The sequence below is a fragment of the Eptatretus burgeri genome, chromosome 8 (genome assembly GCF_056783735.1).
Source record: "Eptatretus burgeri isolate ZD-2024b chromosome 8, Ebu_testis_v1, whole genome shotgun sequence".
NCBI lineage: Eukaryota > Metazoa > Chordata > Myxini > Myxiniformes > Myxinidae > Eptatretus > Eptatretus burgeri.
Window position 1 is genome coordinate 96,138,000 of NC_140968.1, and position 16,210 is coordinate 96,154,209.

Sequence of the window (16,210 nt, forward strand, 5' to 3'; positions counted from 1 at the left end):
GAACTCAAGATCCGAAGCCCATCGCTCTAACCATTAAGTCAACACCAGACATCTGAAAGCGATACCAGTGTGATCATCCCGTTACAGCGTTCCATTCCACAATAGTCATACAGGTACGACGATAGCGATGGATTCCGACCTGTGCCAATTTACCAACACTGATCTCGATTTGAAACAAAATCATTTTTACCCCGTCGGGTGGAAGACCCCACGGGGTCTAGGCACCACTCGTGTTCTCTCTTTTCTTGTGTACAGTTCATTTGAACGTCTATTTCTCCATTATCCGTGAACACATTTTGATGAAGGCCCAGTCACACCTTGACGTTTTCGCCAGCTTATGCCGATTTTTGAAAAATTTGTCTAAAACGCTGGCACACGTCGAATACGTTATGGGTAAGTTTTGGAAACATTGAGAGCACGCTGAAAAACACTGCCATACGTCGTAGTATGCTGGCTTTCATCGTTGTACTTTGCGGTTGTCCTCAAAGTTTAGTATGCTTGAAATTTTACGACATATGCCAGCGTATGACTCACACGTTCCACTACGCTGGCCATAAGTTGTAGGCACGTTATGCGATCGTTGACACACGTTGACACACGTTATTTGTAAGTTAATCATAAGTCGAAACACGTCGAGGTAATGTTTAGCATACCCGAAACTTATTTCTAACCTATGAGTAACGTGTTGTATGCACGTTACACGATCGTTGACACACTTCCACACACGTTACTTGTAAGTTACTTATAAGTCGAAACACGTCAAGGTAATGGTTAGCGTCAGTGTTCCAGACTCCCTGGTTTTATCTTTTCTTTCTTTGGTATGACGGTGATGTTGACACTTCGATTTCTAGTGCGGTTATGATTTAAATCGTTGAGCGGCAGCCTATTAATTATATTATATAAAAACCGCACTAGAAATCGAAGTGTCAACATCACCGTCATACCGAAGAAAAAAAAAAAACAAGGAGTTTGGAACACTGACGCTAACCATTACCTCGCAGTGTTTCGACTTATGAGTAACTTACAAGTAACTTTTGTAGACGTGTGCCAACGATCGCATATCGTGCGTACAACATATTCCCATCGCATGCGGAACGCGTGAGGCATACGGCAAGTACGTCGTAAAATGTTTAACACGTTTAAAATTTCAAGACGTACTCCACTTTCTACGAGGTATGATAGCGTACTTTAGCGTTCTATTCACTTATACCAAACTTACCCATTCCGTATTCGACATGCGCCAGCGTTTTAGACATATTTTTCAGATGTCGGCATACGCTGGCAAGATCGCCAAGGTGTGACTGCGATGTTGACACTTCCATTTCTCCGGCGGTTATGATTTGAATCATTGTGCGGCAGCCTTTTAATAGGCTATGCCACATGATCGTCGGCGATACGTGCAGCGAGCTATGCATAAGTTAGACTATCGTTGGGCATAGGTTGTGAACGCCGATAACAGGCTTAGCATTCATTGGTAGAAGTTATCTATAAGAAAACGAAACGTTCTGTGTCCGTTACTAATATGTTATGCATACGACCAACTCGTTATGAATACGTCCGAATCTTTAAAAAAAAAACATCAAAAGTTCAGCGTAAGCCAGCGTTTTACATACATTTTGATACGTTGCCATTGCTGGCTAAAACCTCAAGGTGTGACTGACTGGGCCTTGAAAATTGACAGGCATATACTAGACACATATGCGTAGGCAATAACCGAGCCCAAAGTGCGATTGCGGCCCTTTGGGCCGAGGAACGGCCCATTTTGGTCCATTTTCTTAAAATTGTTATTTCTCAGTTATTAGTGGACGAAACCGAACCAAACTTGACAGGTATATTCTAGAGACCATTCCCCAGGCATTTAGTGAGCCTAAAGTGCAATTCCCGACCTTTGGGCAGAGAAACGGCCGTTTCGGCCCATTTTATTAAAATTGTTATTTAAAAACAAAATATTAAATGCGCTGGGTGATGCCCAACACAAAATTAAGTCGCATATGATGATATGAAGCTAGCCTCACTCTTGTGAGGTGTTCCGGTTTCTTTTTCTGATGTGATGAAAATCTTACCAAATTTCAAAACTATCTGTCGTCCGTGCTATCGCTCACTTGAGAGTTGTACGAATGAACTCCCACGGGGTAAGTTCGCAATTCGAACTTGTTAATACAAGTTGAAGTTGGAGGTAAAATAACCGTTATCATGGGGGGGGGGGGAGCCCCATGTGGGAATACTTTAAAAAATTACCATGTGTCAATGATGTGTACATCATATATGAATACATAATTGTCCATTGGACCACTGCATATGTTTGGAACCTGCGTAAAAAAAGACATTTATTTATTTAAATAACTCAGGTGCTATTTATAGACAGTGGGCCAAGCATCCAAAATGCTGAAGAGACTACATGAATGTGGGTGATGTGGGTGACATGGGTCTCTGGGTCTCTGGGTCTCTGGGTCTCTGGGTCTCTGGGTCTCTGGGTCTCTGGGTCTCTGGGTCTCTGGGTCTCTGGGTCTCTGGGTCTCTCTCTCTCTCTCTCTCTCTCTCTCTCTCTCTCTCTCTCTCTCTCTCTTTCTCTCTCTCTCTCTCACATGAGCACAAACACACACACACAGTACACACACACAGTACACACACACACACACACACACAGTACACACACACACACACACACACACACACACACACACACACACACACACACACACACACACACACACACACACACACACACACACAAAAACAGTAATTGTAAATAGTAATGCCACTAATTGTTGATCTACAGACCTCATTCATCGGTACAAAAGCTGAACATACAAGTCAGGAAGACATGCACTGGACTGGCATTCCAAAATCAAACACAGTGTATTATAATATCATCCATCAGCAAACTAATCATGTCATTCTTCGTTCAATCATCGTTACATAAATCGATCACACACCAAAGCTGAAATTATTTACACAACAATATTTTTTCATTAATATGTATATAATATCTCCATTATATATTTTAAGCAGTGGCAAGATCATTTCAATTTCAGTTTCCACAGTGAGTATATTTTGTGCCGATTGCTTACAATTGGAGAGTTAGAATTCTTCACATTATTTTTTCAGCACCAAGGTGGATTACATGAAATGTTTACATTTACTTAATATATGTCCATGTACTGATGATCAAAGTTTCTTGAAAACTAATCTTTTTGCCATCAATAAAAAAATATATGTATTCTTACAAACATGTCTCAAATGTTTTTTGCATAGTTTTATCTGTTGATTACACCTATAAATGCTCTTTTTTAGAGATAGACATTTCCTTCTGTTTTGTCATCATTACGCGATGTTTTCCAATCATATATAAAATCTCAAAACTGGAGGAACGTTCGCTTAATCATCAAAAGATTGTAATGTGTATTATGACTTCTGATGATGATAAGCACGAGCAATCCAATTATAGTACTTGCATACAGGTCGCCACTATTCTTGGTTCACGAAAGCAGAACAGGTCACAAACATTTCTGGAAAGTCCAATTTAGTAAACATTTTTCTTTGCAATGTGCATGTAATTTGCATATGCCATGCTCATCTATGTTTGTTTGTGAATTGAAAATCTAGAGGGGACATGCATGAATCTTCACATAAATTAATGACAATGATTGATAGTATGAATCATATCAAATTATTCATTGCATACAGACTACAGTGGCTAGGTGATTAATACTGAGATTAGTTTTTCCCTTAAATTTACACCAATAGAAAAATATTCTAAAGGATGACTAAAAATGTCATTAAAAAACTGTGGACACTATCTTGGTGGAGCCATGGACAACCATGCCGCTGGCGTACAAGTCGTAACTTTGCTCGTGATTGTTGTGGGCAGCAGAAGTTCACTACAAAATTACGCCAGCGGCATGGTATGTTTTACATTGAAGTTCAATAATAATTATCAGTGTATAGCCACTGGCAATTAACATTTTTAGGTTGGCATTCCACTGGGACCACAAACAAACCCAGTGTAGCCGCACTGCTATAGCAGGTTTACCACCACATCGTTGATTTAATTTAATAGAATGCATAGCAACTGCAGATGGAAACAATGGTAGTGTTGTGATTCATGTTTAGAATTTTAAGTTAGTCCATACTCCATACTTGGCTAGATTTCAGTGAGGATCATTGACACATGTCACGGTCAGTTTATGATTGAATTTCGAAGGATGATACTGATACTAAGTGATAGCAGAATTTAGAGCAGAACATCCAATCGGATTCATGACATTTAGATTCTATAGTATAAGTAATCATTGGGTATTGATTTTGACCATTCTGTCAAAAATTAGTCAAAGGTAGAAAGGAGATCCTACCTTCAAGATCCGTCACATTCATAATCATCATCATGATCATCACCGGGCACGGCATCGGTGGCTACAGCAGCTGCAATCCCCACACCGATCCTGTGCTGGCTGTGGTGTACTAGTAGCGCCTTGACAGGGACCTTACTTTTGGGGCTTCCTTCCACATCAATCCATTGAGCAGCACATTCCTGAAATTTCTTAATGCTTTTCTCACCAAAAGGAATTACTTTGCTGTGGGTGTTGATGACATGCATAAAACAGAACCCCGAAGAACTGTCTTCAGAATCTTCGGCAACACTAGCATCAGATGACATGTACGCCGCCATGACAGCTAGTGGGTTTACAGCTTGCCTGGAACGAAGTGTGTGATTGGTTGATGAGCGTAGTGCTGTATGTCAAAAGCACTGTGATTGGACGATGTTTATCAGAAAATTGTCACAATTTCGGGTGTTTTTTCCATATTTTTAAAAAATGTGCAAGTTTTGTGCTTGACGAGTTTCAGATATTTTCACAAGAATAATATTTTCACACAACATATTATAAATAAAAGTAGATACACGAGGTTAGGTCACGAAACTAAACAAAATGGGAGCTCGGCCCACGGTCTATTCGTGCTGTGAACTTCGTGCTATTCTGGTGTATTGATATCGGGAAAAAACAAAAATCGATAATGACGGAGACTACCACACGCACAATTTTGATGAAACTTGACCACAACCTTCATTACCTGGTATGTACCAAAGTTTGTTCACGGCATTAACAAAAATAAATAAATAAACCAGCAGTCATAGACTGGTACTGACGAAATCGTCAACTTGACCTCTGACCTTGTCTAATAAAAGCTGTCTCTAGAGAAGGTAGCGACGCAAACCAGAAGTTTCTACGATGATTCTGAACCAAACCATCAAAAATCGAATGTTTGACCTCACTGTGACCTGACCTTTGACCGATTTTGACCAAAATCTAATCAGCGCTAGCCATCACCCTCCTGAATCACGTGGTGTAATTTGACATTGGTAGCTTCTTCCGTTCTCGAGTTACCGTGGATTAACGTAACATAAAGGTCACACTCGACGCCCCCCCCAACTCGAAAGGACGCCGGGGCGAGCGCGATGACGTCAGCTCGCACAAGCAAAACCTCGCCATGTGACGAGCCGTGACGTGGCGGGTGAGATATTTTTATACAATCTTAAAACGTCTCCAAATCATCTGATTTTTACTAGAATTTTGACAACCGAGTGTTAAGCGTCCTAAGCGATCGCAAAAACCGAAGACAAAATTAAAATCGAAGTTAAAACGAACTCGTAACGTCGACCGAAGCCAAAATACACCATTTCTCCACAGGAATTTACAGAATTATTTAATATTATTTTATCAAAGTCATAAAACCATAATATTCGGCCATCCACAAACAATCTTTACACTATCCGACGGCTTAGCGAGTCAGGCATGCGACGATAAGCTTTATTGGGATGAAAAATGACTTTTAAACACCATCTTTATCGAAAACACCATCAGCGCACACACGCAAAACCTTTATGTGACTCAACGACGCGTCTGCTCGAGCGCGCTGCACTACGTGACGAGCCGTGTTGCGGCGAGTGAAATATTTTTATACTATCTTAAAACGTCTCCAAAACATCCGGTTTTTCCAGAATTTCGACAACCGAGTGTTAAGCGTCCTAAGTGATCGCAAACACCGAAGACAAAATTAAAATCAAAGTTAAAACGAACTCGTAACATCGACCGAAGCAAAAATACTCCATTTCTCCACAGGAATTTACGGAATTATTTAATATTATTTTATAACACTGAAATGTTTTAAACAGCCGTAACTCGACGAATTGACACACAAATTCCGCCAAACTTACCTCAATCTTCCAAACTCACGCTCCTTCAACAATACCTGTGGTAACTTTTCGAGTTATCATGTTTTGGATGTTTGACCTCACTGTGACCTTGACCTTTGACCGATTTTGACCAAAATCTAATCAGCCCGAGCCATCGCCCTTCTGAATCACATGGTGTAACTTGACATTGGTAGCTTCTTCCGTTCTCGAGTTATCATGTTTTGGATGTTTGACGTCACTGTGACCTTGACCTTTGACCAATTTTGACCAAAATCTAACCAACGCTAGCCATCACCCTCCTGAATCACGTGGTGTCATTTGACATTGGTAGCTTCTTCCGTTCTCGAGTTATCATGCCTACAAACAAACAAACACACACACACACACACACACACACACACACACACACACACACACACACACACACAAACAAACACACACACACACACACACACACACACACACACACACACAAACAGAGGACGGAAGTCATCAATATACTTACGGAATCTTTAGATTTCGTAAGTAATAAATAATGATGATTTTAAAAAATCAAAAAAATTAGGCCCTCATGGGGTTTACAGAGGGCTACCACCCATAATAGGTATTTACTTTCTTCTCAGCAACTACACGCACAATTTTGATGAAACTTGGCCACAACCTTCATCACCCGTGAAGTACCAAAGCTTGTTCACACCATGAAAACAAGTGGGGTCTCGGGGAATCTATGTGGGGGTTGCCCCCCAAAATAGATATTTGGTTTCTTCTGAGAAACTACACAAGCAATTCTGATGAAACTTGACCACAACCTTCATTACCTGTGATGTACTTAAGCTCGTTCATGACATAAAAAAATAATCAGGGTGTGAAGGGGTCTCCGGGGTGGGTGGGGGGGGTGCCCCCAAAATGTATACGTATTTGTTTTCTTCTCCGAAACCACGGACACAATTTCGATGAAACTTGACCACAACCTTCATCACCTGTGATGTACCAACATCACCTGTATTGCCTCTATGTTTTTGTATACACAGTCAAGGCTCATGGAAGAGCTGGTACACTGAACGTATAAGGATGCAACAGGACGATTTGTAAGATCAGGATGACTAATTTGATGTCTTTGAAGGGTGTTGTCCGATTTAGACATTATTTAGGTGAAGACGCCCAATCCATTTGTTCTCCTATGTCGAACTGAGTGGGGCAAGGCAGGAAAGGGGCAACAAGGCATGTTCTGCCACCAACAGAGGAAGTAGGCATTGCTGCTCCTTACTTTATTGGGACTCTTAGAATATGGTGTGAAGCCTGTCTCTGCCATATTCTCATGGTGACTCTGGACCTTTCTCTGTCTCCCGCTCCTGTGCTGCATTGATCGAGTTCCAAAATAGCTTAATGTTCTTCACCCCATGCCTTTCCCCTTTTTTCACTGTTTTTTTGTATGCTTGCTTGTGCGTGTGTGTTGGTGATTGTTTATTTCATGTTTTGGATTTACTGAATATTGCTGTGTTTTTCATAATAATTTATGTATTTCTCTCTCAAGTTATGATCTGCCTCATGTTGCTGCCATTTTGTCACAATGACAATAGTGTTTGTTTGGTATACTTGGAGGTCTAAATCCAAGGTAATTTTTTTAAAGTTTATAACTGGTACAGTAATCGACCCTGCTTTACCACAGCCCCGAAGTACACTGCTTGGCAAAAGCTCATAAAAAATGTGATAGTTTGGCTATCGTTGAAGCCTCGGCTTCAGCGTGATGCAACCGCTCGGGTGTGGTTTTATCCTTTCTGAAGGTTGCGATCCATATGGCAATACTGTAATCTTCACAATATATTTTTATAGGTAAATTAAGGTCTCAGTGAAAATACCTTGGTAATTATTGCAGTGTTGGCTTTTGAATCAGTCTTGAAGGCCAATTTCCATGAACTTTTCATGAGTGAGATCAAGCTTGGAAAGATTAAAAGTAAGCTCAAATTCCAGAGAAGAAACAGTCGCTCTCCTGGTTGAGTGGTCTCCTTTGCAAACATTTCAAGAGAGAGCAGGCAGAGCTGTGGAGTTAAAACAAAGATGAGGTGGGGGAAGGGGATAAAACTCGTATTTTTCACATCCACATCTTTACTTAACATTTATATTTCCCTCTCTCCCCTCCCTCTCCACTCATATTTTATATATAAAATTTATGTCAGTCTCTCCTCTGCTATCCCAAATTTTAACACCGAAACCAAGTGAAGTCACTCCTTCAGCAATGAACTGCTAAGGTTGTGCACCAGACAAAATACATTGAAAAAAAACCTTACTTGTATATTTGCAATGAAACAACAGTAAACTTTTAGGACTTAGATATTATCTGAGCAGTGAAAAGCAAAACAAAAGTGCATTCATGACTTTTCCTAATGCTCATATGAATATTGGTAGCTATTACAAGTACGACATCCAAAGAGGTTTTTTTTGTCATCACAGTACTTTTGGCTCACGAGTTGGATAAAAAATATATTTGTGATCTTACAAATGTGCTCCACAGCCAAGCGTGAACTCAGACAATGAAAATGTGTTGCTCACCATGCTAACGGTACTGCTACCTAGAACCAACAAAAACAGCATGCTGAAGAGGATGACTCGAAATAAAGCAATCCAATGTGATGAACTTTCTTCATCTTCAACATCAGCTTCTTTTATGGGATCGTCCCAGCTGCATTTGACAGAAAACATATAAAAGTTTAGTCATAGTAAGAATAATAATAATAATATTAATAATGTAATGGATCCGGGGTTGGAGTTTCGCCAAGAGGGGAAGCGTTTTGAGTTCCTCCCGAACACCCGACCCTGAGACCACCGAGCACGGATAACTCCGCACACCAGCGGGTTGCTAATCAACCATGAGTGCCAATTGGTGCTGCCAATCCTGCCAGGATTCGCACTACTTTGCATGATACTATTTCTGGTGGATTGGCAGCATAAAAGGGGGGGGGGGTCTTGTGTCTTAGATTCGTACTCAAATTAACTTACCATATCAGGTGCAGCCGAGTAGAGCTGCCAAGTACGCACCGGCTAACAAGAGCAAATTGGTGGGGTAGAACTTCCCGGATAACTCTACGTGTGGCCCATACTGGACCAACAGGGAAAAGACGTGCCGAGCTGGGTACATTTATACAAGCAAGCTTAAGATGACAAGTGAAGCAAAATAAATGCAAATATTTACAAAAGAACAATAGACACAGGGCAGAAGGATACTGATATAATGAACTTCTACAAATTTAACTTGTACTAACCTGACAGGCACCACCAGATTCATTCCTTGAGGAAGATTAGAAAGCAAAGAAAGATAGAAACATTACATGATGTTTGCGACCTCAGTGTTTATTTGTGACGAGGGATATGGTGAGGTGCAGATGAAATGCGGGTGAAGTGCAGAGAAGAATGGAATGAGGTGCGTGTCTATGGGGTTGCTCTGAAAAGAGCGTTTGTTTGGGCTTTGCCCTTGTCTATCGCTCTTATGCATCCACAGCAGAAGACGGAAAACAAGAGACAGAGTGTGTGAGAAGACAGCCTTTATATGCAAGACGATCAGTGCATATACACCGATGAGCCAAAATATTATGACCACCTGCCTAATATGCTGTTGGTTCTCCGTGTGCCGCCAAAATAGCACCGACCCGCCGAGGCATGGACTCTGCAAGACCCTTGAAGGTGTCCTGTGGTATCTGGCACCAAAACATTCGCAGCAGATCCTTCAAGTCCTGTAAGTTGCGAGGTGGAGCTGTCCTGGATCGGACTTGTCGGTCCAGCACATCCCAAGATGCTCAATCGGATTGAGAGCTGGAGAATTTGGAGGCCAGGGCAACACCGTGAACACTTCATCATGTTCCTCAAACCATTTCCGGACTATGTGTGCATTGTGGCAGGGCACATTATCCTGCTGAAAGGGGCCACTGGCATCAGGGAATACCATTGGCATGAAGGGGTGTACCTGATCTGCAACGATGTTTAGGTAGGTGACACGTGTCAAATTGATGCCAGACTCAGGGTTTCCCAGCAGAACATTGCCCAGAGCATCACACTCCCTCCACCGGCTTGTCGTCTTCCCCCAATGCATCCTCGTGCCATCACTTCCCTGGGTAAACGGCGCACAGGTACACGACCATCCACGTGATTTAAAAGAAATCGGGACTCATCGGACCAGGCGACCTTCTTCCACTGCTCCAAGGTCCAGTTCCGATGCTCATGTGCCCATTGTAGGTGCTTTCGACGGTGGACAGGGGTCATCATGGGCACTCTGACCGGTCTGCGGCTACACAGCAGAGTGCGATGCACTGTGGATTGTGACACAATCCTTCCGTGACCACTATTAAAATTTTCTGTGACTTGTGCCACAGTAGACCTTCTGTCGGTTCGGACCAGACGGGATTGCCTTCGTTGCCCTCACGCATCGATGAGCCTTGGGCACCCAACACCCTGTCGCCGGTTTGTGGTTTGTCCCTCCATGGACCACTGTCGGTAGGTACTCACCACTGCTGACCAGGAGCACCCCACAAGCCTTGCTGTTTCAGAGATGCTCTGACCCAGTCGTCTGGCCATAACAATTTGGCTCTTGTCAAAGTCGCTCAGGTCTTTACTCCTGCCCATTTCTCCTGCATCCAACACATCAACTTCAAGAACTGACTGTTCACTTGCTGCTGAATATATCCCACCCCTTGGCAGGTGCCATTGTAACAAGATAATCATTGTTATTCACTTCACCTGTCAGTGGTCATAATGTTTTGGCTCATAAATGTAAATGTGTTATCGGCTTGGCCCTAATGAATGTGCCCGGCACAGTGCCTGAATCGCTCACCCACCCAGTGCTCTGCACTTGCTGTTTGTTTGTTACTTGCAAAATCGAAGATTTTTCAAGTATTGTATATTGGTCAGTCGACTTTGTTATTCTGTTTGTCTGCCAACCACTTATAGGTCACAATTTTAAACCAATCTTCACAAAACTTTCCCAAGTTGTAGCGTTAGTCACAACTGAGAAGCCTATTGATTTTGAGGTCAAAGTTCAAAAGTCATTTTGAGGTCGAATTTCTGAAATCGTCATTTTTCATCAGATTGACTTGAAAATTGAACATCATTTGCACATTGGGTTACTGAATTGGGAAACCAACTATTTTTAAGGTCAAAGGGTCAACTCAAAGTCAAAATTCTAACATCCATTTTCACCGGAAAAATCGTCAATTTTTATCCAATTGACAGGGAAATTTAACAGCAATTGCACAATGCTTCACTGAATTGGGAAACCATCTATTTTTGAGGTCAAAAGGTCAAAGGTAAGCTCAAGGTCAAACTTCTAAAATCATCAATTTTTGTCTGAAAAAAAATCATCATTTTCATCCTATTGACTTGTAAATTAAATAGCAATTGCATAGTGCATCAATGAATTGGGAAGAAAACTATTTTTGAGGTCAAAAGGTCAGACTTCTAAAATCATCAAATTTCATCTGAATAATCGTCAATTTTCATCCGATTGACTTGAGCTTTCATTAAGATTGTCAGTTTTAATCTTAATGAAATGGACAATTTAATATATACATGGCAACTTTTGGGGGGGGGGGAGGGTGGATTTTGCAAGTATCATGTTAAGCACAATATGTATCTTGTTTGTTCCTTGCAAAATCGAAAATTTTTCAAGTATATTGGTCGGTCGACTTTGTTATTGGGTTGCCGAAATAGGTGACCCTTATTGTCAGTAATTCTGTCTGTTTGTTTGGATGTTTGTTCGTTTGTCATCAGCATAGTTGGTAGTAAACGTGGGCGGATTTTGACCAAACTCGGGTGGTAGGTACATCTTATGACCTAGTGCTTTGGAAATTGTGATGGTTGCTAGGGATGCTTTGGTTCCCTAGCAACAACCGAAAAACCTTCAAAATTGGTACCGTTCATGCGAAATCAATTCCAAAAGCCATTATCCCACGTAGGGTTATGAAATTTGGCACAAATGATCTACAGATGATGCTCTATCAAATATATTCCGGTTTTTGTGATATATGGAATACTTTACCCGCAGCGCCCCCTATATTAGGGTATACGCGAAAATTGGCGAAAATTGAAGACCCCCTTGCGACCAGGTGAGTGCATCGATACGAATGAAATTTTGCAGGTTTATGGTACTCAATGAGTACTACAACTTTGCCTCAGGGCATATTGACCGATTTCGCTTAGGTCAGGGGTCAAAGGTCAATTTGTGCAAAAATCAATAATATGCGAGAGCTGGAAGTGCCTTCACGCCAAATGCTACCCCTCCTAGGGTTATGGTCGGATGGTCATGAAAATTCACACTAATCGTCTGGAATACATTGTGCACAAACGATTGAGCCGGATTTTCGATTTGCATCTTTGTTCACCCACAGCACCCCCTCAAACTTTGGGGATTTCCAATTTCAAACCGCATTTTCGGTACTTTTCATTCAAATGGATACCGAGTAGTTATCAGTAGATGGAACTGGATGAGATTTGATATGCATAATCTTAAGGTGATTCCCTATCAGCTATATGACATCCATTTTGCTCTGTATCTTATAGTTTCCATGCTCGGCGACCCATCGCTGCCTACCGGCTTGTTCTGTTTGTCTGTTTGTTAACCGCCTAAAGGACACAATTTTAAACTGATATTCATGAAACTTCAACAAATTATAGAGTTAGTCACAATTGAGAAGCCTGTTGATGTTGAAGTCATAGGTCAAAGGTCATATTGAGGTCATATTTAGAAGATTGTCATTTTTCATCCGATTGACTTGAAAATTAAACAGCAATTGCATAGTGCCTCACTGAATTAAGAAACCAACCTCACTGAATTGTTTGTTTATTAGTCTGTGAGCAGAATATCTCAAAAAGCTATGGATGGAATTGGACGACATTTGGTGGACAGGTTAGGTGTGTACCATGGACAAATTGTTGAGATTTTGGTGAAGATCCGAACCCGATCTGGATATGATAATTTTTTAATTTCACAAGTGATTCTTCACCATTTAGACTTTAGAGGTGTGGCTGAAATGATACATAGCATGATATTTCAAAACGTTGAAGACGGATAACAACAAAACTTGGTGGATGAGTTGGGTCGGTGACAAGAACAAGCAGATTCAATTTTGGTTCAGGTCCGCATCCAAATCCGGCCTATCAGTGGGATACAAAACATAAACTTCAGCCTGGCCGAGGTGTGCACTCTACAGCATGCCATTCTTGTTTGTTTGGTTCAAGCGATAATGACTGAAATGTTTACAGACTAACCGACTGATTGATTGAATGACACCTACAGACACTGTTTAATCACATAAGCTCACCAGATTAAATTCCAGGTGAGCTAAAAGTACAGGCGAGGACTTTCCTTCGACTATGATATGCAGGGTGGAAGGCGTTCTGGAAACCAGTGACAGAGTAAGCCAGTAGCGAAATAAACCAGAGACCAGGTAAGCCAACGATGATCAGCACCTCTGGACTGCTACTCTGATCCAGCCCTCGTGACCCTCCTTCTCTCCTCCTGCATGCTGGGAGCTCTGGTGTCCGTCCTCTCAGTTTTCCTATTACTTTGCCATCGCCGACAGCTCGGTGGTTTCTGTCTTCTACCTACTTTCTGTTATTGCACCATCTGCCCTCTCCGTGCTTTGTCCTCCTCCCCATGTATCTGCAGAGTGCACGCGATACACCAGCAACTCCCTTCCAGTGAAACTCCCAAAATCCAAAATTATTCTTCACCTGCACTCATTTGTTACTATTTTTCCCCACCTGTGGAATCAACTTCCACACTCTCTTCAATCTCGTTCCTCGCTCCAAGTCTCCAAGACAGCTATTCACCACCCTCTCAGATTGTCCCCAATCGAGAACCATGATCTTTTCTTCCTCTGTTAACCCAATCCTGCCCCCCCCCTGAGCCCTCCTCCTTCCAAATTTTCAGTTTTTGTCTCCAAAGAGAGTATCCTTCTGTATCCATCTTGGCCACCCATGCGTCCTTTCCAGCCTCACATTCACGCCACCATTGTCTCCCTCTATCTTGGCCTTCAGCTCTGGTTCATGTTTCTACCCCCCCCCCCACCCCAACACCCATCCTCTCTGCTGTTCATTTTGGCCTGTTACATCCTGGTCCATTTAGTGTACTACATCTTCACGAGCCTCGACTATGTACACAAAAATAATAATGAAAAAAGGTTGAAAGGTCTCAAAGGTCTGTTGCAATAGTATGTAATTAACGCTACAACATGCGAACGGTTGGGTAACAACATGGCGCTTATTGTTAAGTTCGCCAAACTCTAGTATTCTTGGGAATTGCAGTAGTCAGCCCTCCCTCCCACTCCCCGCAGAGCAAACATGTCACCTTGTCACAGCCTGGCTTTGTGAAGAGGAGAAGGCATGGCTGGTTCTGCAGAGCAGCACGAAAAGTTCAGAGCGTGACTCTCTCGCTTGAACCTCTGAGGGGAGAGGGTCTCCTTCCACTTCCTTCCTTGCGCCCATCTTTATGGACTCGGGCACACATGCCGTGGATGATGCTCCACACCCCTTCCCTCACATTCAGCAGTGGCTGCTGCTTGACCTGGTGGGTGAGAAGGCTCCTCCATGACTGCCTTCATCAAAGCTCTGAGGTAATGCTACCCAGTGGTGATGGTTGGGCAGCTTTTGCTGCCAAAACTTGTGCCGCCGGCCCAGCGAATGCTAAAAAAATAACAAATAATGGATTCCCAAGGGTAAAACAGTAAAAATGGGCTCAAAAGGGTTGATTTTAAATTCACACACAAGGACAGGTGGATGTCGTCTAAATACACATATACATGGCACATATCTAATGATTGTGGCACTCGGTAGAGCACATACCACCGCCAAGCTGAACATTTTACCTTTGGTGTCCTACTTCTAGGCCAAATCTGGATCCGGACATGAACGAAAATCGAATCGGCTTGTTCTTGTGACCTAACCAACTCATCCACCAAGATTCATCAGAATCCGTCCACAACTTTTTGAAGTATGCCCCATCTCTCAAAGGTGAAAAATTAAAATCTTCTTGCATCCGGATCCTCCAGATTCAGATCTTCAAAAAGGGTTGATGAGGTTGCGCAGTTCGTCCGGGTTTAATTGTGTAACTGTTTATTTGTGCAACCAAAATAGAATCAATTCGTCTTTGTCACACAACAAAGCTGTCCAGCAAATTCCGGCCGAATCCGTCCATAACTTTTTTTTTTAAAGATATCCTGCTCACAGACAAATAAACAAGCATACAGGGATGAAAAATAACCTACATCCACCTTTGGTGGCAGAGGTAAAAACACGATTTACTGTAAGCATTAACGGCAGAAGCCATTTCCACAACAGTGTAACTTTCTCAGGTATGTGATCTGTTTTACCCCAACAATTTTTACCCCGTGGGGTTTAAGCGCCGCTTGCGTTCTCTCTTTTCTTGTGTACAGTTCATTTGAACGTCTATTTCTCCATTATTCGCGAACAGAATTCGATGAAAATTGACAGGCATATACGAGACACATATGGGTAGGCAGTAACAGAGCCAAAAGTGTGGTTGCGGCCCTTCGGGCCGAGGAACGGCCCATTTTGGCCCATAATCTTAAAATTGATATTTCTCGGTTATTAGTGAACGGAACCGAACCAAACTTGACAGGTATATTCCAGAGACCATTCCCCAGGCATTAAGTGAGCCCAAAGTGCGATTCCGGCCCTTTGGGCAGAGAAACCGCCCTTTCGGCCCATTTTCTTGAAATTGTTATTTCTCGGCTATTAGTGGATGGAACCGAACCAAACTTGACAGTTATATTCTAGAGACCATTCCCCAGGCATTAACGGAGCCCAAAGTGCGTATCCGGCCCTTTGGGCCGAGAAACCGCCCTTTCGGCCCATTTTATTTAAATTGTTAGAAAAAAAATAAATGATTAAATGCGCTGGGCGATACCCAACGCAAAATTAAGTCGCAAATGATGATATGAAACTAGCCTCACTCTTGTGAGGTGTTCTGATTTATTTTTCTGATGCGATGAAAATCTTACCAAATTTCAA

General features: G+C 42.2%; 1 protein-coding gene across 1 annotated transcript in view; it reads right to left on the minus strand.

Moving 5' to 3' along the window:
* The window catches only part of LOC147022328 (chitin synthase chs-2-like), a gene marked incomplete at its 5' end in the record, with an annotated part of 284,439 nt that overhangs the window by 147,673 nt on the left and 120,556 nt on the right, over positions 1–16,210 (minus strand). The window contains 2 exons of the mRNA XM_085890495.1: positions 8,053–8,232; positions 8,744–8,873. Of these exons, the coding sequence (XP_085746621.1) occupies positions 8,053–8,232; positions 8,744–8,873 (310 nt within the window). The remainder of the gene's footprint in view (positions 1–8,052; positions 8,233–8,743; positions 8,874–16,210) is intronic.